Source organism: Tubulanus polymorphus, chromosome 3 (genome assembly GCF_964204645.1).
Source record: "Tubulanus polymorphus chromosome 3, tnTubPoly1.2, whole genome shotgun sequence".
NCBI lineage: Eukaryota > Metazoa > Nemertea > Palaeonemertea > Tubulaniformes > Tubulanidae > Tubulanus > Tubulanus polymorphus.
The window spans coordinates 26845278-26869341 of NC_134027.1; the positions used below are offsets into that span (position 1 = coordinate 26845278).

General features: G+C 37.5%; 1 protein-coding gene across 3 annotated transcripts; it reads left to right on the forward strand.

The window, feature by feature from the left end:
- Positions 1–266: 266 nt before the first annotated feature.
- Positions 267–23991, forward strand: LOC141902936 (sodium/hydrogen exchanger 3-like). Of its 3 annotated transcripts, XM_074790907.1 has the most exons (14): positions 267–588; positions 4274–4749; positions 6182–6441; positions 7577–7794; positions 9132–9334; positions 9690–9779; positions 10172–10242; positions 11040–11258; positions 12236–12277; positions 15873–16038; positions 19279–19507; positions 19595–19711; positions 20511–21488; positions 21659–23991. In XM_074790907.1, the coding sequence occupies exons 1-13, from the start codon at positions 357–359 to the stop codon at positions 21437–21439; spliced, it is 3252 nt and encodes a 1083-aa protein (XP_074647008.1). In that variant the 5' UTR covers positions 267–356; the 3' UTR covers positions 21440–21488; positions 21659–23991. The 3 variants fall into 3 exon arrangements, with proteins under 3 accessions (XP_074647008.1, XP_074647007.1, XP_074647009.1); XM_074790906.1 differs by having other exon boundaries at positions 20511–23991; XM_074790908.1 differs by lacking the exon at positions 12236–12277 and having other exon boundaries at positions 20511–23991.
- Positions 23992–24064: the final 73 nt, after the last annotated feature.

A 24064-nucleotide genomic window follows, 5' to 3' on the forward strand; every position in this document is an offset into this window, starting at 1 on the left:
AGGGCCACTACTGGGACAATAGTGCGTGACATATTCCAGACAACTATAACGGAATCTTAAGAGAGTATCTTAAGCGAAATATGATGACTATCCGTTTTAGCTCTATGCATATTCCAATCTAAACGTGTTCTACGCTGAAATCTCCTAGGAAAAACAAAGCGCCAACCGCGTTATAGAATTTTACATTAATCAGGGATTCGAACCTGAACCGGATTCTACCGGATGGGGTCAAACCGACACGCATGCGCACACAAGGCGCAATGGCGCTACGATATGTAGTGGTCGTACATATCGAGTTCCAAATAAATTTGAATTCCCGTTCGGTCTAAGCGACAGTTCGAGCTAATTAGATCAAAATGAAGTGGATATATATGATATGTTTGTGTGTGTTTTTGATATTGATAGTTGTGAGTGATTTTAATGGAGTTATTGCTGATGAAACGAAAGCGGACCACCATCAACCACATTCTTCAGTTCAAAATCATTCCGATAATATTCGATTTCACGTGGCTACCGTCAATTTCGGCTATGTACAAACTCCTTATATTATATCAGTATGGATCCTAATCGCTAGTATCGCTAAAATCGGTGAGTAGAATTTACTAAATTCTCTTAAAAACAACCTGTAATCAATCAACTGTCAAATTGAGAAATGTCAATTTGAAATTTCACTGATGAATTTATTCTGACAGTATTGTCACCTATTTGACCTGTTTTAGTTTACTGACTGTATTTTGCTATTGTTAAGTTGTTTTAAGTAGTAATTTTATGAAGAAGTCAAGTCTAGTCTAGTGCTCTGCTGCCTTTTCGCACTGCAGTGTATGTGCTAGTTAACTGGGGTTGGTTGTGAGTCCAATGTACACACTTATTGATCTCAGGTTCCTATAATTTCTCGGAAATCATTTTTCAATGTCTGGAGACTGTCACTTAAAATATAATTCATTCATTCTTGAACATTTCATTTCAATTACACTTATTTATATTGACACAATTTCTGGGACTGGGTATGATTAAAAAAGAGTTTCTGATTGATTCATTAAGAAAAGAACACATAATCTTTCCCCAATGTTAAATAGGTCATTCTTAATTTATTCATATCTCCTCATTTCAATAGACTTGATAAAAGTACATATATTGATAGAAAGGCCTGTATGATAAAAGCTCCTCCGTGAATGGTTGAAAAGAAGGCGTTGTAATTTAGAACGGACTCTGCTCATGTTTTATTAAAAACACTCGTCACGTGTTGGACTCATGCAGATTTTTTCTATCGCTTGTTTGGTTCTAATTGAGTGAGGCAGTGATAGACCGTTTTAGAATATCAAGAATCCATGACATTTTCTCGTTTCCATGAAGAGCAAAGAAATGAACTAAACATTTTGGCGAGTTAATTAGATTTATGACAGCAACAAGCTCGTTATACCGGGGCAGTAATGATGTTGACGTCATTCGGTACCGTGGGTTACCGAAGACGAATTACTCCCTCGATTCCGTCAGGGAGAAACATGAATTCTCAGAATCTGTCGTCACTGACGATGAATCAACGCGCGATGATTCTCGATATTTTTATGCCGGCGTTCAGATATTCCATCGCCCACTTATATCATCATTATTACTTCATGTATATTCATTATTTGACTGTGTTTGATTAACTTCAAGCTGTTAAAGCAATCTTATCTTATACTGTTTTTGATTTTCATGAATTTTGATTCTCTCGATATAGTTTCAAATGAAGTGCTCAGTATATACACGTAATGTATGGAAAAATACAGAGCCGTCGTTATCTCGTGGTCCGTATAAAAGTAATGAAATGTCACTCATAGTTCAGACGTGTTTATATCAGAGATCAGACAGTCCCTGTCCCCCGAGGTAACGACGGCTGATTTATATTCATTTCACGCTTGCAAGACCTCAGGTTTTTTACCGTAAATCGATTAGAAAGAACATAATTCAGACAGCGGTATACACTACTATCAACTCTTTCCAGAATATTCCGCAGTTCTTGCACCTTGAAAAATAGATAGAACATTGCCCATCATTGATATCTATCTTGATATAAAATTTTGCCTTATTTGACATAGCACCTTTGAATGAACGAGGCACTCACTGGTTTCATCTTCAATGACATTGTTTCCATTTGTTGGGTTTTTTAAGGGGCTTCAATTATTCTTTACTGAAACCTTTTCGACGTCAAATATTAAGCTTTTGAAACATTGAAAATGAAACTTCATGATGTGATCTCTCACATTAGTGAATGAAGCAGTTGTCACTGTAAGCAATGGTGAAACATTGACAATTCAATTAATTCTTTATTGTTCCGTAACGTAGTTAAACATTATAAGATTAAGTACAATAAAGACAGGGGGATAAAATATAACATTTTAAAGATAGAGATAACAAAAACAATAACAGTTTAATATACATATATACACAGGTTTTCAGTAAGTGAATCAGTGATAGTTTAATTAATGCCGATAACGGATACTGCGACGTAAAACACTACAGATTTCAGATAGTTTTTTTTTTTTTCATGAGTTAGACCCTTTCTCGATGTATTTCCCTAAATATTTGGCCATTTCTATAGAGGACATTATAGTTACAAATTTGACTTTATCATTTACATTTTGACATGAACTCGTGTCAAGGGGCAGCAGATCATTTAACAAGGATTGCAGGTGTTTGAACTGGGGCTGCAGATTTGAATTGATATCGGTAGCTCCTCCAGAACGACTGAATTCAGTGATTAAATCAGATATTTCTATCTATATTTTTCAGATTTGAATTGATATCGGTAGCTCCTCTAGAACGACTGAATTCAGTGATTAAATCAGATATTTCTATCTATATTTTTCAGATTTGAATTGATATCGCTAGCTCCTCTAGAACGACTGAATTCAGTGATTAAATCAGATATTTCTATCTATATTTTTCAGATTTGAATTGATATCGGTAGCTCCTCTAGAACGACTGAATTCAGTGATTAAATCAGATATTTCTATCTATATTTTTCAGATTTGAATTGATATCGCTAGCTCCTTTAGAACGACTGAATTCAGTGATTAAATCAGATATTTCTATCTATATTTTTCAGATTTGAATTGATATCGGTAGCTCCTCTAGAACGACTGAATTCAGTGATTAAATCAGATATTTCTATCTATATTTTTCAGATTTGAATTGATATCGGTAGCTCCTCTAGAACGACTGAATTCAGTGATTAAATCAGATATTTCTATCTATATTTTTCAGATTTGAATTGATATCGGTAGCTCCTCTAGAACGACTGAATTCAGTGATTAAATCAGATATTTCTATCTATATTTTTCAGATTTGAATTGATATCGGTAGCTCCTTTAGAACGACTGAATTCAGTGATTAAATCAGATATTTCTATCTATATTTTTCAGATTTGAATTGATATCGGTAGCTCCTCTAGAACGACTGAATTCAGTGATTAAATCAGATATTTCTATCTATATTTTTCAGATTTGAATTGATATCGGTAGCTCCTCTAGAACGACTGAATTCAGTGATTAAATCAGATATTTCTATCTATATTTTTCAGATTTGAATTGATATCGGTAGCTCCTCTAGAACGACTGAATTCAGTGATTAAATCAGATATTTCTATCTATATTTTTCAGATTTGAATTGATATCGGTAGCTCCTTTAGAACGACTGAATTCAGTGATTAAATCAGATATTTCTATCTATATTTTTCAGATTTGAATTGATATCGGTAGCTCCTCTAGAACGACTGAATTCAGTGATTAAATCAGATATTTCTATCTATATTTTTCAGATTTGAATTGATATCGGTAGCTCCTTTAGAACGACTGAATTCAGTGATTAAATCAGATATTTCTATCTATATTTTTCAGATTTGAATTGATATCGGTAGCTCCTTTAGAACGACTGAATTCAGTGATTAAATCAGATATTTCTATCTATATTTTTCAGATTTGAATTGATATCGGTAGCTCCTCTAGAACGACTGAATTCAGTGATTAAATCAGATATTTCTATCTATATTTTTCAGATTTGAATTGATATCGGTAGCTCCTCTAGAACGACTGAATTCAGTGATTAAATCAGATATTTCTATCTATATTTTTCAGATTTGAATTGATATCGGTAGCTCCTCTAGAACGACTGAATTCAGTGATTAAATCAGATATTTCTATCTATATTTTTCAGATTTGAATTGATATCGGTAGCTCCTTTAGAACGACTGAATTCAGTGATTAAATCAGATATTTCTATCTCTATTTTTCAGGTTTCCATCTCAACAATAAACTATCGTCGATATTTCCGGAGAGTTGTATGCTGATCGTACTCGGCGTAATCGTCGGACTCATTTTATTCTTCGGACGTCTCGCGCGATTCGAAGATTACGTCCTCAACAGTTCGACGTTCTTCCTGTTTTTGCTGCCACCTATTGTCCTCGACGCCGGGTATTTTATGCCGAATCGAGCGTTTTTCGACAATATCGGCACGATTCTCTTGTACGCGGTGATCGGGACGCTGTTTAACACGTTCGCTGTAGGATTGTCGCTGTACGCGTTGACAGCTCACGGTTTAGACTGGATGGGTGGATTACAGTTAGATTTGATGCATTGTTTATTGTTCAGTAGTCTGATATCGGCCGTCGATCCGGTCGCCGTTCTAGCCGTTTTTGAAGCTATTCACATCGACGAGATGTTACATATCATTGTGTTCGGCGAATCGCTATTAAACGACGCGGTTACCGTCGTAAGTATATTTCTGCGTTTCCATGGAATCATTCTGTTGTCGTCTAGCAACGTTCGTTTAACGAAGTTTCGCCGTGTAATTCATACTCTATCGATTCTAATGTTTGATATGTCGGCGTATGATAAAAAGCGATGTCAGGGGGGAGGGAGGGAGGGAGGGAGGAGGGACAGAGGGAGGAGGGATTGTTCCTACATATTGTCCGCCCTCTCTCTGTCTTACCACTGTTTTGTCTATAAGAATATTATCAATATTGTGTCTGTCCTGTTTGTAATCAATACCACAGTAAGGATTACCGGTATACGGTATATCATCGACTTAGCCTAAATAGATTACAATGTCTATGTTCACCTTAGCCTACGTAGATTACAATGTCTATGTTCACCTTAGCCTACGTAGATTACAATGTCTATGTTCACCTTAGCCTACGTAGATTACAATGTCTATGTTCACCTTAGCCTACGTAGATTACAATGTCTATGTTCACCTTAGCCTACGTAGATTACAATGTCTATGTTCACCTTAGCCTACGTAGATTACAATGTCTATGTTCACCTTAGCCTACGTAGATTACAATGTCTATGTTCACCTTAGCCTACGTAGATTACAATGTCTAAGTTCACCTTAGCCTACGTAGATTACAATGTCTAAGTTCACCTTAGCCTACGTAGATTACAACGTCTAAGTTCACCTTAGCCTACGTAGATTACAACGTCTATGTTCACCTTAGCCTACGTAGATTACAATGTCTATGTTTTAAACATGTATCTCTGATTAAGGCTCGAACCTGCACCACCACATGTCGTGTAGGCCTATTAGAAATCAAATCTGATCTGATTGAAATCAGCTTTTAACATTTCAATTCATTAACTACACAAGTTGAAATTCATCGTTCGTTAAAGGCTGGTGGGTATTGAAAAGCGTGACTTTAACGTGGAACTTTCTTAGAATTCCCGTCCCCTATAACTTCCTCAATGATTCAAATCATTGCTCAGTCCTCTTTACTACAATACAAAGTCACCGCCTACTGCAATCAAATGTGCTCAAGTCGTCAAAGTAGAAGTCATGACACTTAAGTAAAGTCATCTCTTTTTGAGTCCCAATTAGTATTTCTAATTCATTCTACTAAGTGTAAGTCATCATTTGGAGAAGTTGTCACATTAATGAAGTCAATAGCTAGCACTGAAAGGGTTAAATTCGTATTTTGGAGAAGTCATCAAATCACTGAGGCTGTCTCTATTACTGAGTCCCAATTCCTAATTCTATTTACTAAGTGTTACACATCAACATGATGATCGTCCTAAATGCTAGGGGCGACTTACTTCTGATTTTCACTGTATTTGCTTTCACCCTGATCATGGATGTATAAACTAGATGTTAGTTTATAGTTTATACGTCTATGCCCTGATCTGGTATGTTTAATATGTATTTTCAGGTGCTGTACCACGTATTCGAGAGTTTCAGTGAAATAGAGAAACATGGAACGATTGTCACAGTGGATATAGTATCGGGATGCGCGTCGTTTTTTGTAATAGGATTAGTCGGGATGGTGATCGGGATCGTGTTCGGTTTAATCACCGGATTCATTACTAAATACACGTCTCATGTTCGCGTAATCGAACCTCTGTTTGTATTCGTCATGTCGTATCTGTCGTATTTAACTGCTGAAATATTTCACTTCTCCGGAATCATGGCGTAAGTATTTCTGAGTTCATAATTATTTCCACTGTTGTCGTTGCGTAGAGCTTCATGATTTTCAGTATTGGTTGAGAAATACTGATTTGTTTGATGCGTACAGAAATATGATATAAGAAATAAGATGTTACTGAGGGTCTTACTGTTGATTACTGATTAATGTGAACAGAAATATGAAGGATGTTACTGAGGGTCTTACTGTTGATTACTAATTAATTTGTACAGAAATATGAAAGATGTTACTGAGGGTCTTACTGTTGATTACTGATTAATTTGAACAGATATATGAAGAATGTTACTGAGGGTCTTACGGTTGATTACTGATTAATTTGAACAGATATATGAAGGATGTTACTGAGGGTCTAACTGTTGATAACTGATTAATCTGAGCATTTTCTTTCATATTTCAATATGTTACTGGAAAAAAATTCAATATGTTTCTGATAGTACATTTCAGAGGTTGGCCGCCCTGGTTGCGCAATATTCTGTGATGTATTCAAGCATGCACTAATGCTAGCGCAGAAAGCTGATATTGGGAATGCTGCCAATTTTTCCAAATCAATTTAGTCACATTCTTTATAGTGTAATTGAAATACCCACGATATTGATGATTGAAAGTGATAATTAATTACACCGATAGATTAATTCTATCCGTCTTCAGAGATTTATTTGGAATCAATTAATTTCATTCATTTTAGATACAACTCTTTAAGATGGATAGAAACATTCTATCTGAAACGTTAGATTGACAGTTTAATGAATATTTGCCATCGATCTTTCATATTTCGAGCCTTTTGTACAGAAATTCACAATCTAGGATTCAGATATATTTGATCTGAATACGTGTTAAAGCAATCTACCACCAACCGCCGTATCTTTGATATTGTGGCTTCATTTACACTGCCGGTTTTCTCTATAAAACATAAAATTGGTTTCGTTTCATCTTGTGGCATTTATTGAAATATCAATTCTGTAAAACTATGGTTTCCTAGCGAAATTACAGACTTTGCTATACCAGTGCACTATTAGTGCAGCTGAATCAATATTAAACCAGACTCGAGTATTTGTACTGTTATCTATATATCGCGTATGACCTTGTAAATGATCGTTGATATTTTTTCTCCGATTTAAACAGAATCGTATTCTGCGGAATAACAATGAAACAATACGTCGAGATGAACATGTCTCAGAAATCACACACGACCGTCAAGTATTTTATGAAAATGACAGCGAATATCAGCGAGACGATAATCTTCATGTTTCTCGGCACGTCGACCGTAACTGATACGCACGAGTTCAATATCGGATTCATCGGTTTTACTCTCGTATTCTGTCTAGTATATAGAGCTATAGGTGAGTTCACTCCCTTCCTCCAAAACAGTGAGTCCTGTCCCTTTGATACTCTGGTACAGCGAGACCAGTCCCTCCGGCACAATTAGTCCTGTCCCTTCCTCCAGTACAGTGAGACCAGTCCCTCCAGCACAATTAGTCCTGTCCCTTTGATACTCTGGTACAGTGAGACCAGTCCCTCCAGCACAATTAGTCCTGTCCCTTCCTCCAGTACAGTGAAACCAGTCCCTCCAGCACAATTAGTCCTGTCCCTTTGATACTCTGGTACAGTGAAACCAGTCCCTCCAGCACAATTAGTCCTGTCCCTTTGATACTCTGGTACAGTGAGACCAGTCCCTCCAGCACAATTAGTCCTGTCCCTTCCTCCAGTACAGTGAAACCAGTCCCTCCAGCACAATTAGTCCTGTCCCTTCCTCCAGTACAGTGAGACCAGTCCCTCCAGTACAATTAGTCCTGTCCCTTCCTCCAGTACAGTGAGACCAGTCCCTCCAGCACAATTAGTCCTGTCCCTTTGATACTCTGGTACAGTGAGACCAGTCCCTCCAGCACAATTAGTCCTGTCCCTTCCTCCAGTACAGTGAGACCAGTCCCTCCAGCACAATTAGTCCTGTCCCTTCCTCCTGTACAGTGAAACCAGTCCCTCCAGCACAATTAGTCCTGTCCCTTCCTCCAGTACAGTGAGACCAGTCCCTCCAGCACAATTAGTCCTGTCCCTTCCTCCAGTACAGTGAGACCAGTCCCTCCAGCACAATTAGTCCTGTCCCTTCCTCCAGTACAGTGAAACCAGTCCCTCCAGCACAATTAGTCCTGTCCCTTCCTCCAGTACAGTGAAACCAGTCCCTCCAGCACAATTAGTCCTGTCCCTTCCTCCAGTACAGTGAGTCAAGGCATGTCGGGGAATATGGGTTTTTGGTGTCTTCTCTTTCTGGCTGGTGATGTGTTGTACAACCGTACCTCTTCATAAGAAACGGCCTCCACTAAGGGTATATCAATGAATTCTGACATTTGTTGAAAATCAAGGAAAAGTCAGACAATTTGAATAATTTTGGTGTCTCGTTGCTGTTGCTGGTAATGAGTGGCCTAAGAAATCCCTTAATAAGAAACAGACCCCACTGATGATATCTTATTATATAATCAGGGAATTTTTGGTTGAGGGTCAGCTAATATCTGGGGATTTTGGATTCCCTGATCTGTAAGAATCCAGGCCCCGGTTCCACTGTTCTTGGTTAAATGTGACTCTGAATTAGTTTTTAACTCAGTCCCTTTAAACTCAAAATCTGAAGCCTGATAACAATCTATCATATCTCGTGTAACTACTTGAATGATGAATTCAATTTCAGGTGTTGTAATATTAACAGCTATTGCGAATAGATTCCGTCTGGTAAAGTTGAGTAAAGTAGATCAGTTTGTGATGGCGTACGGAGGTTTACGAGGTGCTATCGCATTCTCTCTCGTTTCACTCTTACCCGCCGATATTATTGTCTATAAACGATTATTCGTCACCGCAACAATCGTCGTCGTTTATTTCACCGTTTTTATCCAGGTAACAATTCCTTGTTATTTGTGCCGCAAGTACTAGTAGCGAAGACTGGTATTTTTCATAAAAATCAAGATCGTCCTATTAAACAATTTGACTGCGATCATTGTTTTATCTCTGATCATTCGGTTGATAAATCACAAAAATAAGTAAGATTGCGTCACTGAATATCTCTGGACCGTATTTTTTCACTTATGGCACTTCCATTTGTCACTGGAGGGTAGAATACCTACTTACCTGTGCGTTTGATTAAACTATAATGCGAAAAGGTTAAAGGTTGATTAGATGAATGAGGGATGATATTAAAGGTCATCGGTGAATGTTTATTAATAGATGAATTGTTGTTTTTTTATTCACACAGGGAATTACGATCAAACCCCTCGTTTATGCCTTAAAAGTCAAAAGGAGCACCAAACACAAACCATCGATGAATGAACAAATCCACGCCAGGGTAAGTTCTAGTTATTACCTCAACTCAGAGTTCTTACAGATCAGTGAAATCAGGGAATTCTGATTTAAGAATCGGGGGGTGTTTGTTGTTCTTGCTGGTTATGAGTGGCACAAGGAACCTCTTGATAAAAAACAGCCCCCATAGAGGATATCTTTCAATTTGATCCGGGATTCGAGTCGGGGATATATCAGAGAATTTTGGATTCGCTAATCTGTAAGAACCCAGTCACCTACCCACCTGGAGTTTCTAACATATTTCGGGGTTTTATCAGGTGTTGATATGTGTTTAACTGATGACGTTGTCAATGCCTTGAACTATTTCTTTTCACTAGCAACCGTTAATTGAATGAACGCTCTGTTTCAATGGTGGTAATTGAATTAAAATATTTTCAGTTTATCGACCACATTATGGCTGGAATTGAGGACATATCTGGACATCACGGGCACCATTTTCTTAGAGGAAAGTAAGTATTCATACTATAATCCCTATAGATCATCAGGTCTACAATCCCTATAGTTCATCAGGTCCACAATCCCTATAGTTCATCAGGTCTACAATCCCTATAGTTCATCAGGTCTACAATCCCTATAGTTCATCAGGTCTACAATCCCTATAGTTCATCAGGTCTACAATCCCTATAGTTCATCAGGTCTACAATCCCTATAGTTCATCAGGTCTACAATCCCTATAGTTCATCAGGTCTACAATCCCTATAGTTCATCAGGTCTACAATCCCTATAGTTCATCAGGTCTACAATCCCTATAGTTCATCAGGTCTACAATCCCTATAGTTCATCAGGTCTACAATCCCTATAGTTCATCAGGTCTACAATCCCTATAGTTCATCAGGTCTACAATCCCTCTAGTTCATCAGGTCTACAATCCCTATAGTTCATCATCGATACCTCTAGTGTTAATCATGTAGATATTTGATTCATTTCATTGTGTTCTCTAATTGATAAGCCAGTCAGGGGACACTGTAATATGGTTTCGACCACAGCAATGTTATTATCTATATATTCATTGGTCAAAGAGAAATCAATTCGTAGCAAGAATGAAAACAATGTTAGATTAGATCGGTTTCATCTCTGTTTCATAATTCTGCTGTCTATCTGTCTAACTGCTGTCTATCTGTAACAGCATTTGATATTTACACGTTGAAGTTGAAGGAGATAGCTTCACGTTTTCACTATTAAAGGTTCCATACGGCATACGCAGGGGGCAGCACTGTTTCATACTGTTTTATCGATTTCGTTACAGATTCGAATATTTCAATACGAGATACATCAAACCGTTATTGATAAAGAACGCGCCTAAAACTCGCGAAACGGGAATATTTGAAGTTTTCACGAAACTGAACATAAAAGACGCGATGGATCACATTGCGAGACACGGATCGTTTTCCGCTGAACACAATCTACTGAACGCTTCATCGCTGACGAAAATCATTCGAACAGCTTCAACTGGATCTATGCAAAGGTAAGACTGACGATCTGTTTGATACTGTTAACAGATGCGAATTTATTGATTTAGGAATTTAACTATGAAAGAGAAGTCTGTCCCTGTCCCCACAACAGAATTCTGCCCCGCGACAGTACTCTGTGCCCACAACAGAATTCTGCCCCCACAACAGAATTCTGCCCCCACAACAGAATTCTGCCCCCACGACAGAATTCTGCCCCCACAACAGAATTCTGCCCCCACAACAGAATTCTACCCCGCGACAGTACTCTGTGCCCACAACAGAATTCTGCCCCCACAACAGAATTCTGCCCCCACAACAGAATTCTGCCCCCACGACAGAATTCTGCCCCCACAACAGAATTCTGCCCCCACAACAGAATTCTGCCCCCACAACAGAATTCTGCCCCCACAACAGAATTCTGCCCCCACAACAGAATTCTGCCCCCACAACAGAATTCTGCCCCACAACCGAATTCTGCCCCCACGACAATATTCTGTCCCCACGACAGCAGTATTCTGTCCCCACAACAGCAGTATTTTTGTCCCCACGACAGCAGTATTCTGTCCCCGTGACAGAATTCTCTTTAAGTAGTTCCTGAATCAATCTACGTACTTACTATTGTAATACTTTTTGTGAAACTGGTCTTCAGACCTGACTACTTCCAGTAGAACAGTAAAACCTCCCTTAGTAAAAACCTCTCTGTTGTGAATGCCGTTTGCCGGTACCAAAATTTTCTCATCTTGAATACATACATCAGTTGTGCCTCCCCTCCCTATAGTAAATATTGAATACTTAGACAGAAAGTCAATTCTCTTTCAGAGCTCAAACGCTCAAAATCACAATAGTTTCCAGTTCATTATCGATGAAACTGCTATTTTATACGTTAGATTGTGGCGAAAACTACTAAAATGGTAGATACAAAGTTAGTCACAGGTCTGGGCCACTGAACTTTAATGTATACTGTAACGATTGATACTTTATTTATATCTAGTACATGTCGACTATTGAATCCATCTCCTAATATTGAACGCAGGTATTCATAATATTGTCCTATTTATTATTATTATTCGCTGCTCTGTTCTCTCAATTCTGTTCATTCCTGCTTCATCGTTCTATAATTTCCATGTGTCATGAGATCAGAACCCAATGTATCCTCGCGCGAGACTCGAGACTTTTACACTGTAATCTGTTGTAGAAATAACTGCATCAAACAAACAAATGTTTTGTGTCTCACGCGTTCGTTTGGTTCTGGTTTCATCATTATGCTCGACTGTGGCAATCAATGATTCTGCTTGATTCCACCAGGTGTCGCTAGTACACAATCAGACAATGATTCCCAAATTTCTTCTCGGATTCAATTCAAATCTATCCATGATTTCCCAATTTTTCCTAAATTCTATGAATGATGAATAAAAATCCCGCTGTATTTGTAGCCTAAAGATCAATCTTAATTACTACTCATATTTCTACCTGACTAAAATTCTGTAATATTCATTCAATATAAATATAGCGAAAATCTGAAAAAGATCGCCACTTTCAGCTGCACCAAAATATACGCTCACATAACTTGACTTAAATGCTATTGATAGGATACGTCATCTAGTAGGATAGCGGCAGCACTGGGTCCTCATTAAAACGATTATAGATATCTATAATAGTGAGTTAGAACAGGGAGGTGGGAGAGAATATTCCTGTTCAGCTGTTAAAATCTCTCTTATATTTGGTGAATACAATAATTTATACTTTGTGAATATTTTACATTCATCATTCAGAAGATTGATTTATATTTCACTTGCAATCATATTTGTTTATGCTGTCACAGCTTGGCATTTGAAACATTAATGTTCGCGTATGTATCACAAGGGGGCGTTGTTTGGTGTAACCAGTCAGTGAGAGATGGTCGACTCGACTCTTTGGTCGACCTGTTCAGTTGACTAGTTGGTCGATATGTCATGTTTTACCTGCGTGATGGAAAGAGACACATAATGTTTGTAAGGTTCACCTAGAGTTTACTCTATTTATAGATGAATGATTGCTTTTTGCTTCTACATGTCTCTCCTCTCTCTCCTCTCTTGATTGGTGTATTCTTATTCTATGTTTCTGTATATATTTTAATTACCTGTCTGTTTGATATTGATTCAATTTATAATGACTGCATATCTTGTATATAGAGCTGAACTAGTACCTTTCACAATGGGTGGAGGCCACTCCTGTCATTTTCACATCTACCCTTCTGAAAATCGACCTGCCTGGTCCAAAAATCCTCTACACATTAAGTTGATAATAATGCTCGCAACAATTGTTGTTTGTGTAAAGTAATGAGCTCGTGGTGAAATAACAGATTACACAAAGAATTGAGCTTGATTTTGAGGAGACCAAAGGAATCGCTACTTCAGCAGCCACAATCTGTTTGGTCTAAACATTCAATGCAGCTCCTCTAAAACTAACTGCAGTGTTTGGAGAAACACTGTATTCTTATTCATTATCTGAAAATCTAGTTTAATTTAATCTTGAAAACCAATTCATTGAAGGAGTGTCTGGTAGATTGATATGATTGATAGTCTGTGTAGGGCCTGTAGTTAAATGGTGTCATCTGGCTTATTATTTATATATATATCGCAGATTTCTTATTCATAAAATCTATGATAGCTCCCAATCCCATGTATCAGATGTTTGTTACGGCTGAAGGTCACCCTAATTGAAGGCTCTATGAAAAAAAAAACCGATTTTAAACATATACATGTATATAATATGTATATTTTCAATGATAATTCGATATGCCTTGTTATTGCTATTTATATCATTGTTCGGTACCTGGGAATTTATCGTTCAATCTAAACGGATACAGTTAATACTTTTTACTGTTTTATTACTATTTTTAGAACAATTCATTAATCGATTAATCCATGTCTGAAAACTAGGTCAAGGTGGCCAGTTAGTAGAGTGGACATTGTGCAGGTCATACACACATGAACACAGTGATCAGGGTGTTATATCACTTGTGTAAAAATCACCTATATAGAGTGCAGTCATTAGTGACTATATCTAGTTCTCTCTCTCTCTCTCTCTCTCTCTCTCTCTCTCTCTTTCTCTCTTTGTTTGAAGTTGATTTTAGCGCGTGCCAAGAAAGACCGCGATAAATTCTATTAATATGGAGATGAGAACTGGGTGACCTTCAATATCTCAGTACATGGAGGAATCATCGTGAATATATACACAGTGCACTGTGTATGGATCTGTGTGTGTGAGGGGGTAGATGCTGCTGCTGCTGCTGCTGCTGTCTCTCATCTTAGTAGCCTCTCAGTTCGAGGGGTTTGAGTCAAACTCCTTTAGTCACTAAATTTACACTCATTCATTAGTCAAGAATTGTGAGAAGAAAAGGGGGTTGATTTCGGGACACTCTTCACCCCCTCGGTCTTTCTCCACTCTCACTCAGCTCGACACGAGATCTTCTCTTATTCCTTTGTTTCGGTAAAGGTCAGGATTAAACTTAGATGCCTTCGTTTGATTAGTAAGTGCAACCGTGTATTTTTATATGATATTTTCCTGCGTGAATGTATGATGAATGATTAGTTTGTGGAGGGGTGGAATGTGTGGGTTGATTGTCAGTGTAGGTGGTCGTCGTCTATATAACCTCCTTTGTTTCTTCATTGTCTTTGTCCATTTCTCAGAAACCTCGTATTACAAAAACTCAGAGTGATTTCAGATGAATAAAACAATGTGCATCATTTTTCATTCAAAATGATTTTTTCCGGGGACTGAGAGAAGAATTATAGTAAATTTGTATGTACCAAAAGTCATCTCTTACGTGCGTACCTTGTCAACACGTACGCCTTTTAAAGTCTTTAGTACTTAACTCGTGCTCAACTTTTATTCTCGACATTTTTTATATAAGAAAGATACGTCAATGTAAAACCATAATCAGAAAGGGTTTTTAACAGAAGTAGAAAATAACTCCTGGTCCTTTCACATTTAGATATCGGATGTCTCTAAAAGAAAATTCATGTTTTAAGCTTTGATATCAAACAGGAAAGATATGCCTTGATTTAACGACTAAACAGGGAAAATAAGTTTTTTGAAGTAGATGAGGTGAATAGCTTATCAAAAGTCTGCAATAGGGTAAAAGTTGACCTGCTGTCTACCTAACTATGGTTAGCTTGTACCCTGTTAAGTGTTTTGACATTTCTAGCTGGTAATGGCCTATCCGATATCTTATATGTATCACAAAATGAACATTCTTAATTTATGTTTTGATGTCTAACCAAAATTATAGCCTTGATATGAAAATCAGAAAAAATTAATTTCATAAAATCATTAGCTGAGGTCTACAGCTTCTCAATGATCAGGATAAGTTTGGCAAGTAGGGTATGGTTTGATCTGTGTTAGGAGCCGTGGATTTTTGGATTCGGAACAATTCGACATTTTGCCATATTTGACATTTTTCTTAAGTTTAGTGAACAAACACAATGTCACTGGCACCCACACAATCAATTAACATATGTCACACTGTATTATTGTATACAGTGAATCAGCTGATTAAATATAATAACTTCTTTGTTAATTACGACCAGCAGATGTCACTACCGGTCAAATGTATGATTATATTGTTGTTTATTATATTTTTCTAGTTACACGAGTTCGAATAAAACAAGTAAACATGCAGATGAAGAAATAGATCCTGGCAGCACTGTTCTCGATATGCAATCTCTTGAGGCGCGATTCTCACGTAAAATGGCCGACGACTCGAAAATTCATCACATCATCGAAGAAAATATGTTCAATCCTCGTAAAAGAGTAAGTAATGTGTTATAAATATGAAAATCATTTCACGCGTGGAAATGGGTTCAATTAACTCTGAAATATGACCCTCGAAATGAACAGTGTAATTAACCAAGAAATGTAGAACTAAATTTAAATCAGGAGCCAGTTCCACAGTTTACTGATACAGTCAATTTGGTCAAGATTAAAAAAGCATACAGTACCAGATTTGAGAAACTGAATTCATTACTGAGAGAATTGAGTCCAAAACTGCACTTACTGGCTGCTGGACCGTGGAACTGGATACAGAACTGTGGAACTGAGTCCATAACTGTGGAACTGAGTCCGGAAAATGTGGAACTGGATCCAGAACTGTGGAACTGGTTCCAGAAAGTGTGGAACTAGATCCAAAACTGTGGAACTGAGTCCTGATAATGTGGAACTGGTTCCAGAACTGTGGAAATGGTTCTGGAAAGTGTGGAACTGGGTCCACCTCTGATAAAACGTTCACTTTTCAATCAACAAAAACTGAATTCTGGTCAAAATGTTATGATAAATTCCAGTTTTTCTGGAGTGAAATCCTGTTTCCTCAGGTTTTACCAATCGGGGTCATCATTGCTTACAATACACATGCAAGTAGAACACGTGATTTGGACGTTATCCAAAAGTATGGGTGTAGTACAAGACTGACGAGTAACTGTGACTAATATTCCAGGGTCATCGGAAAATTATCTACCCAGAATTCATACCCACTTATCATTCAATAAAGACCTACGTTTCTCACACACTCAGTTTACTAGGGTAAAGGATATCGGTTTCTTAGAATAAGTCTTCGTTTACCTCCGTCTGAAAATAGGTGATGTTAAGAAAAATAAACTTCCCGATGGTGAATAGCAGTTGACTGATAGTAGCTGCTAACACAAATACCGAATAATCAGAACAAATATTAGGAGAGGAAAACTATTAGAAAAAAACCGGAGAATTGTTAGAAAATGAAAAACCAGTTAATTGTTAGAAAATAAAAAACCAGTTAATTGTTAGGAGACAATTAAAAACCAGTTAATTGTTAGATAATTAAAAATTAGTTAATTGTTGAAAGATTAATTGAGCGCTTTATATCCTGTAACCAGAGTTTACAATGTACCTGATAGATTTAGCAAAATCGGTAATAATGAATGGAACGTAAACAGTTTGAACGATTGTCTGTGGGTTTTGATAATGTGTGGGTTTTTTGTTCGAGATAAGCTCGATAAATGTAATATTTGATGGAAATTCGTTGTATTGTTTATTGTGCTGCTGTAAGTAGTAGTGTGGTGGTGGTGGTAGGATAATTGATCATGGGATAATAGAGAAGAAAAAAAACCAGTCAATATTCGGGTAACCCTAAAAAAACAACCAAAAGTATATTCAGAAGTGATGCGTCTTTTTCATAGAAAGCTTCGGGAACAAAAAAAAGGTCGTAGCGTTTTTCTAGAGGGGTTTTTGTTGTCGACGAACGGGTATTTAACCTAATTCTAAAATAGAACTCTGCTTCGTGATTGGCTGTCGGTATTATGCGTATATTACTAGCCCACACCGAACAGACGTCATTGTCGTCGGTACACATGAAGCCAGCACGTGTGTGTGTATGTATGTGTGTGTTGGATATAAAGCTTGTTACGTACTCAGTCAGCTGCTATTGGTATATACTACGCGTACGGCTGTGTTGTTAGGTTTGGTTGCCAGCAATACAGTCCCCGACTGCGATTGTCTCAGAGGATTTTTCATATACAACATATGTGACTGCGTGATTGTTGATTTGTGACACTCCTTTCTATGGCTGATTTGGCGTATATTATTGCGGATCCGATGAATGATTTGGTAGGTCTCTATAATTTCATTTCTGTACTGAGTTTGTGTAGTTTTCGATGGTATTTTTTCTAGTATCACGCGTCCGTACAGCTGATATCACTAAACATTCGTTCGTGTATATTTTGAATTCTATATTTTTCCGTAGAAACCTATAATTGGAGTTTTGATTTAAGTATCTCAGTACGACGAGAGAAATCCCACAATAACGAAGCCAAGATTGAAAAATTCTATATCGGAATGATTATATTTGAGGCGCGATGTTTCGGCTAACAACTGTTAGCCATCATCAGGCCTACTAGTACGCCAGCCGAAACGTCGCTCCTCAAATATCATCATTCTGATATAGAATTTTTCAATCTTGGCTTCGTTATTGTGGGATTTCTCTCGTTATCATCATACACGGATATTGTGTATCTTCTCGTCTAATCTCAGTACGAACTAGAATTCTAGACTTTAGATATTTTTAGTACGCACTATAAATGATTTTGAAGTTTCTTTTTTTTTGTTACGCACATTGAAATTATTCATGAAATCATGAATTTGTCGAGTAATCGAGATTTCTCTTTAATTGCTGTATTTGGTTTGGTTCATGTACAAATGAATACAATGATCATCCTCAGACGTTGTGCGTGCATTCGCACTATGATTGACCTCATTCATGTCGTGACCTCTAATAATCCGGCTTTCATGGGACGACTACTTCAATAAGCTTTCATTCGCGAGCCACAGAGGACAAAGTTTAATTAACCATAGGTCAAGTTATGATTTCAAATATTCCATTTTACGTTTGTTTGAATTTTCAAGGTGCCTTTGAACTTAGAACCTAAGAACATATGGTTCCCTTATCAGGCACTTATAGCATTCATTTTGCCCTGGCATAATTTTTGATAAAAGAAATAAATGTATATATTAGACTTAGTCATATTGGGTAGTGTTGGGATGGCTTACATTTCATTCAGTTGAGAATCAAGGAATTCGGTAGCATTTAGACTGCTGTATTTCACTGAGTTGAGAATCAGGGAACTCGTTAGCGTTGAGACTGCTGTATTTCACTGAGTTGAGAATCAGGGAACTGGTTAGCATGTTGAGACTGCTGTATTTCACTTGAGTTGAGAATCAGGGAACTCGGTAGCGTTGGGACTGCTGTGAATATTTCACTGAGTTGAGAATCAGGGAACTCGGTATAGCGTGTTGGGACTGCTGTAAATATTTCACCGAGTTGAGAATAAGGGAACTCGGTAGTGTTGGGACTGTTGAGTTACGAATATTTCATTGAAGCTGACAATTTTTAGTACTGTAAAAACTGTCCTGATTTGTGCAGTTAAACCGAGCACATTCTATAATGATTCTAAATGAATGTATATTATATTGAATTATAGTAATTTGACCGTGATTGATGTTTGAATATATTGTCTATGATTTCAGTGGGTCCAACACAGAAAACATGAATTATTAGATGTTGAAAATCACGTGCCGTTTCATCACCACCTTCGCACGCATCTACGACATGTGATCAGTACACATCAGGAAAAACATCAACGTCGAAGACAAAGCCGCAGTCAAGCTAAATTAACGGATCCGGACTGCATGAGAAAAAACGTCAGTTTCGCTTTAATAGAGGATACGATGAATAAAAAGAATGAGGAAAAAACATGTAAGTTTATTTGGTCCGTTTGAAATCAATATCAAACAGAAATTCATCATTATTTTGCTATTTCGAGATGAATGTTTTTTATTCCAGTGACGAATGAAGTGATTGATGAGAATCTGTCGGTTAAAAGCGATCTCTCTGATGAAGATATTGGAATCACATTCACAGCTAGTAAACAGCAAGGTTCCCCTGATTCCGTTGACGGAGGTACGTTCCAATCTGAGTCCGTGTATAAAACTCCCCACTCTAAGAGTAAAACGAGTCCGAAATTTTTCCTCGGGCTAGTAGTTTATTCGATGTTTCAACTATATCCTACTTCTCATCTTCAGGAATAAAGGTCTTGCAGTTAAACACAATAAGTGATTCACATTACAGACCCCTGATTATCTAATGTTTTGTTATGTATGGCAAGTCTCCAGCACTAGTTAGCGAACAAACTGTCATGAACAAGACCTCTTAGATATTGTGAAGATAATTATCAAAGTTGAAATGCTGAATGAACTAGGGAAACATTGCAGACTGTTTTACATTCTTATCGGGGAATTATGTATAACACATTTCGATGTCAGTTCAGGATAAAAAATTTGCTTACAAAACCACTGAATTTACCGAGATTAACAAACCCAAGGAGTCTTTTGTATTTGGGATATGAAAGTGATGCAGACATTTCTATGAAATTAGAAATATTTCCCTTTAAAACTTCAAAATATCCAGGAATGACTGAACTGTAGGGACAGGAATGACTGAACTGTTGGCACACTGTGTATCCAGAAATGACTGAACTGTAGGGACAGGTTTGACTGAACTGTTGGCACACTGTGTATCCAGAAATGACTGAACTGTAGGGACAGGTTTGACTGAACTGTTGGCACACTGTGTATCCAGAAATGACTGAACTGTAGGGACAGGTTTGACTGAACTGTTGGCACACTGTGTATCCAGGAATGACTGAACTGTAGGGACACTGATTTACAAATATTCTATTTCAATCATATTTTTATTTCAGAACCCGAAGACCAAGTGGACGCGATTGAATTAGAGCCGACTGCTGTCGAGAAATCGTTACCCTGGAAACGCGATACCGGTCGGCCGCCGATGTCAACGTCATTTTCACATTCCTTACCGAACGACGAGGCTCCACATCTGAGTGAAGCGCCATCTTGGGTGGCGAATCCGCAATACACGGTAACTCCGTTCAGTCCGATCGTACCGCGTAAAATCAGCGACGACGTCAACAAAAATGAAGAGGTGACGTTACCGTTTCCGTGGAGGACCCCGGATACCGAGAACTCTAACGTATCGCCTCATTGGAGGACGAACGATAATATCAACGATAAAACATCATTTAATCTGAAAATATCAAATACAACTGACGAAACGGACGACTCGGTCTTACCTCCTCCGCTTCCCTGGAGGACTCCGGATACAGACGAATCGACGCTACCTCCTCCGTGGAAGGATTCGTTATCCGACCCGGTACGCGCCTCACCTCGCGACGAAGATGCCGATTCATCGCCGGCGCGAACCTGGGCTCCGCACGTTCCATTCTCCGACGAGAACAGTTTAAACGGAAATTCCAAACATTCCGACCACATTAACTATCCGCACGTGATGGATTTACCGGGACAGAATACGGACGAGACGGCGCCGCCTCAGAACGTCATGTTCGATAAGAACGATTTCATCGGCGGATTCGACCGTCACAAACGTCGCCCGTCGTTCATGAAGAACGTGGTGCCGGAATTACCGCGTCGCGCGTCCGACTTCTTCCCGCGCGAAATGAATGAAGAGATCGATCCTCACGATCGCATCGCTAACTGGTTGAAGAATAGCCACGCCGACCTGATGCAGTCGCCACCTATAATCGATTTACCCGATATAGCTGTGATGTCGAATGGACGACCGAATTCCATCGACCTCGAAACTAATTTATAATGGCAGCTCAATTTAGTGTATGTCGTATTTTTATTGTTTATGTAGATATGTTATATACAGCGGAACCTCGGATATAGATATTTTAACAATTTATTGATTATTATAAACCTAGAATTTTGTCCAAAATAGGAAAGTTTTAACAATATCATACTGATAATCAGTAACGTACTGATTTCTGATGCCATGAAGTTCGTTGTGACGAGGTTCCGCTGTATATAGAAGTTCTTATATTGCATAGAAATATTTTAAGATTTTGACTGTCAATTTAAACACCGTATTTTCGCTATGGGATATCAGTAAATAATGTCATCGTCAGGCTATCGTGTATTTATCACTGGGAAATGAGTGCAAGTTCACTTGCGCTTTGAGGAAATGATGTTGATTTAAAATGTGGTGAGTGTGTGTATGATAAACAAATAGTCACAGCAGTCATATCTGCCAGTATACAAGCATAGCTACAGTACATGTGTGATTTATGGCCGTATTAAAATTCCTAGAATCTAATGTTTTATACTGGTTTTCGAGTTGAGACACTAGCACCAGCTGCTCCTGCTGCACCGCAGGAATTCAATATCGCGTTGACGTAAACAGTAGTTCACGGAATATAATGACATTATTTATTTTTATTGAACCAAACTGATTTTCCATCTAGTCAACGGTGTCCGTAGTTTCTTATTTTAAAGAGATGTTTTTGTACATATGAAATCAATCATGCTTCAAATGTGTATTAATTGTAGATAAGGTTATAAATTATTGAATATATGCGTTGTCCGTTCGTACGAGGAATATTATTTATTCATATTCAGATATGAATGTCTGTTGCAGCCTGCGCCTTTGTACAGTAGATATTTGGATGATTGTAACGTAAGGTGTGAAAATGCGCACAGATTCTGGTTGAAACGTGATAATAGAAATGTAGAAGACCTCCAGATTTTGTGCGGTTGATATTTTATTTTTTCTCTAAGAAGATCGACAGCGGTTAAACGTGTTTAATGTGTACGCAGAATACCGATCATGTTTCCCTGATCTGTTTGATAATGTTGTGATATTTGAATAATCATCGTCGTTTAGCAATGGACGAATGCTGAATATAGATCTATGATAACAGTGTATGTGGCCCAGTTCCACTCTGGTGAGCTGCAACTCTTGTTCAATCAATTGTGATAAATACAAGAAATAATAGTCTATGAATTTTGCTAATTGTGGCAAATACAAACTGCCAATGAATGAAACAATCAAGAATTAAATTTCATTTTTGTCCCGCTTTATCTAGAAATTTTTAATGAATTAGTTTAATTCTGATGAGTATGTTATGAGAGAGAGAGAGTTTTAGCGGTATAATTAAATGTATTAGCGTGGAGTGAAAATCATTTCGTCAATAACAGTATGTTTGAAACACACTATGAACTAGTCAGATTATTTAAATCAATCATTATGATATTTTACTACTTTTTCTGTGTTTAAAGATACTGAGTCGAATGGTTTTGGTTTTATGTTTGATAATCTATCGCTGGATCGTGTAACATTTTATTTCATCGTTTAATACCGATAAATTCATCTTTACGACACACGTTGTTTTTGCTGAATATTCCGTTCTGTGTTTATTGTTTTGTGAGTTTTAGCTATCATAAAAACCGATTGTGAATATTGTCTCAGGGCAAGGCTAAAAAATATAGTACAAATTATGTGAACTATTTATATGTACATAGATACATATAGCGAGTCAGGGATAAATAACTTCATTTGAATTGTGGTAGTTTGATTTCTAATATAGACAGCTGATTTAGTGTGAAATTGGTATCGGTAGAATTGACCAATTTGTTGGTCGTACCATAATAAACCGTAATATGAAATATATAATACAAAGGTTATGAGCAAGGTTTGTATCTAACGTCTTTAGTTTTCAGTGTTATGTATTACGGTATATGCTGCATACTTGTATGTACAGTAACTACTAAATCTACTCGACACACATGTGTGTCAATTGATTCATGAAATACTATTTCAAGTGTTTCCTAATAACATTAAATAGCTGATCTTTCCTGACGCTTCAAATACAGTGTGAAAAGTAATGATATTACGTGTAAGCTTCAAATATAATGAGAAATGTGACGATTTTACACGAAAGCCTATTTTGCTGTCATATTTGTGAGATCTAGTACTATCATACTGCGTATTCAAAGAGGGCTTCCACGACTAAGTACTAATATTTAGAAAGCCTGCTGATTTTCGGTTTTAATCAGATTTGTGATACTACCGTGTAGGCTTACACTGTCGATGTTTTCTATATACATCTCATTGATAACTAAGGCTTTATGCAGTCTGCATCTCGTGTGGCCCAGTCTTAGTTGTTCTAACATCTGATTTTGGAGAGCTGCGCGAGTTCTGAAGATTTTTGCTTGTATTAAGCGCGTACAATAAGATTGAATATCAGTAGTTAAAGTCTGTGTTTGAAATGCAATAATGATTGTATTTCAATCTTCAGTGCATTTTAGCTGTTCACGTTTTTCTTTTGTCATAGCTGATTCAATATTTTAATAAAATGTAAAACATGTATAAAGAATTGTTAGTATTTGATGGTGGTTTGATGGAGGATTGATGTGGTAAGGAATAATTCTGAGTCGA

Excerpts from the sequence above, each read along its gene's own strand:
- LOC141902936 (XM_074790906.1), top strand. The coding sequence starts at position 357 with ATGAAGTGGATATATATGATATGTTTGTGTGTGTTTTTGATATTGATA. Across the intron at positions 10,243-11,039 it reads CACCATTTTCTTAGAGGAAA|ATTCGAATATTTCAATACGA; the intron begins GTAAGTATTCAT and ends ATTTCGTTACAG. Across the intron at positions 16,039-19,278 it reads TGTTCAATCCTCGTAAAAGA|TGGGTCCAACACAGAAAACA; the intron begins GTAAGTAATGTG and ends CTATGATTTCAG.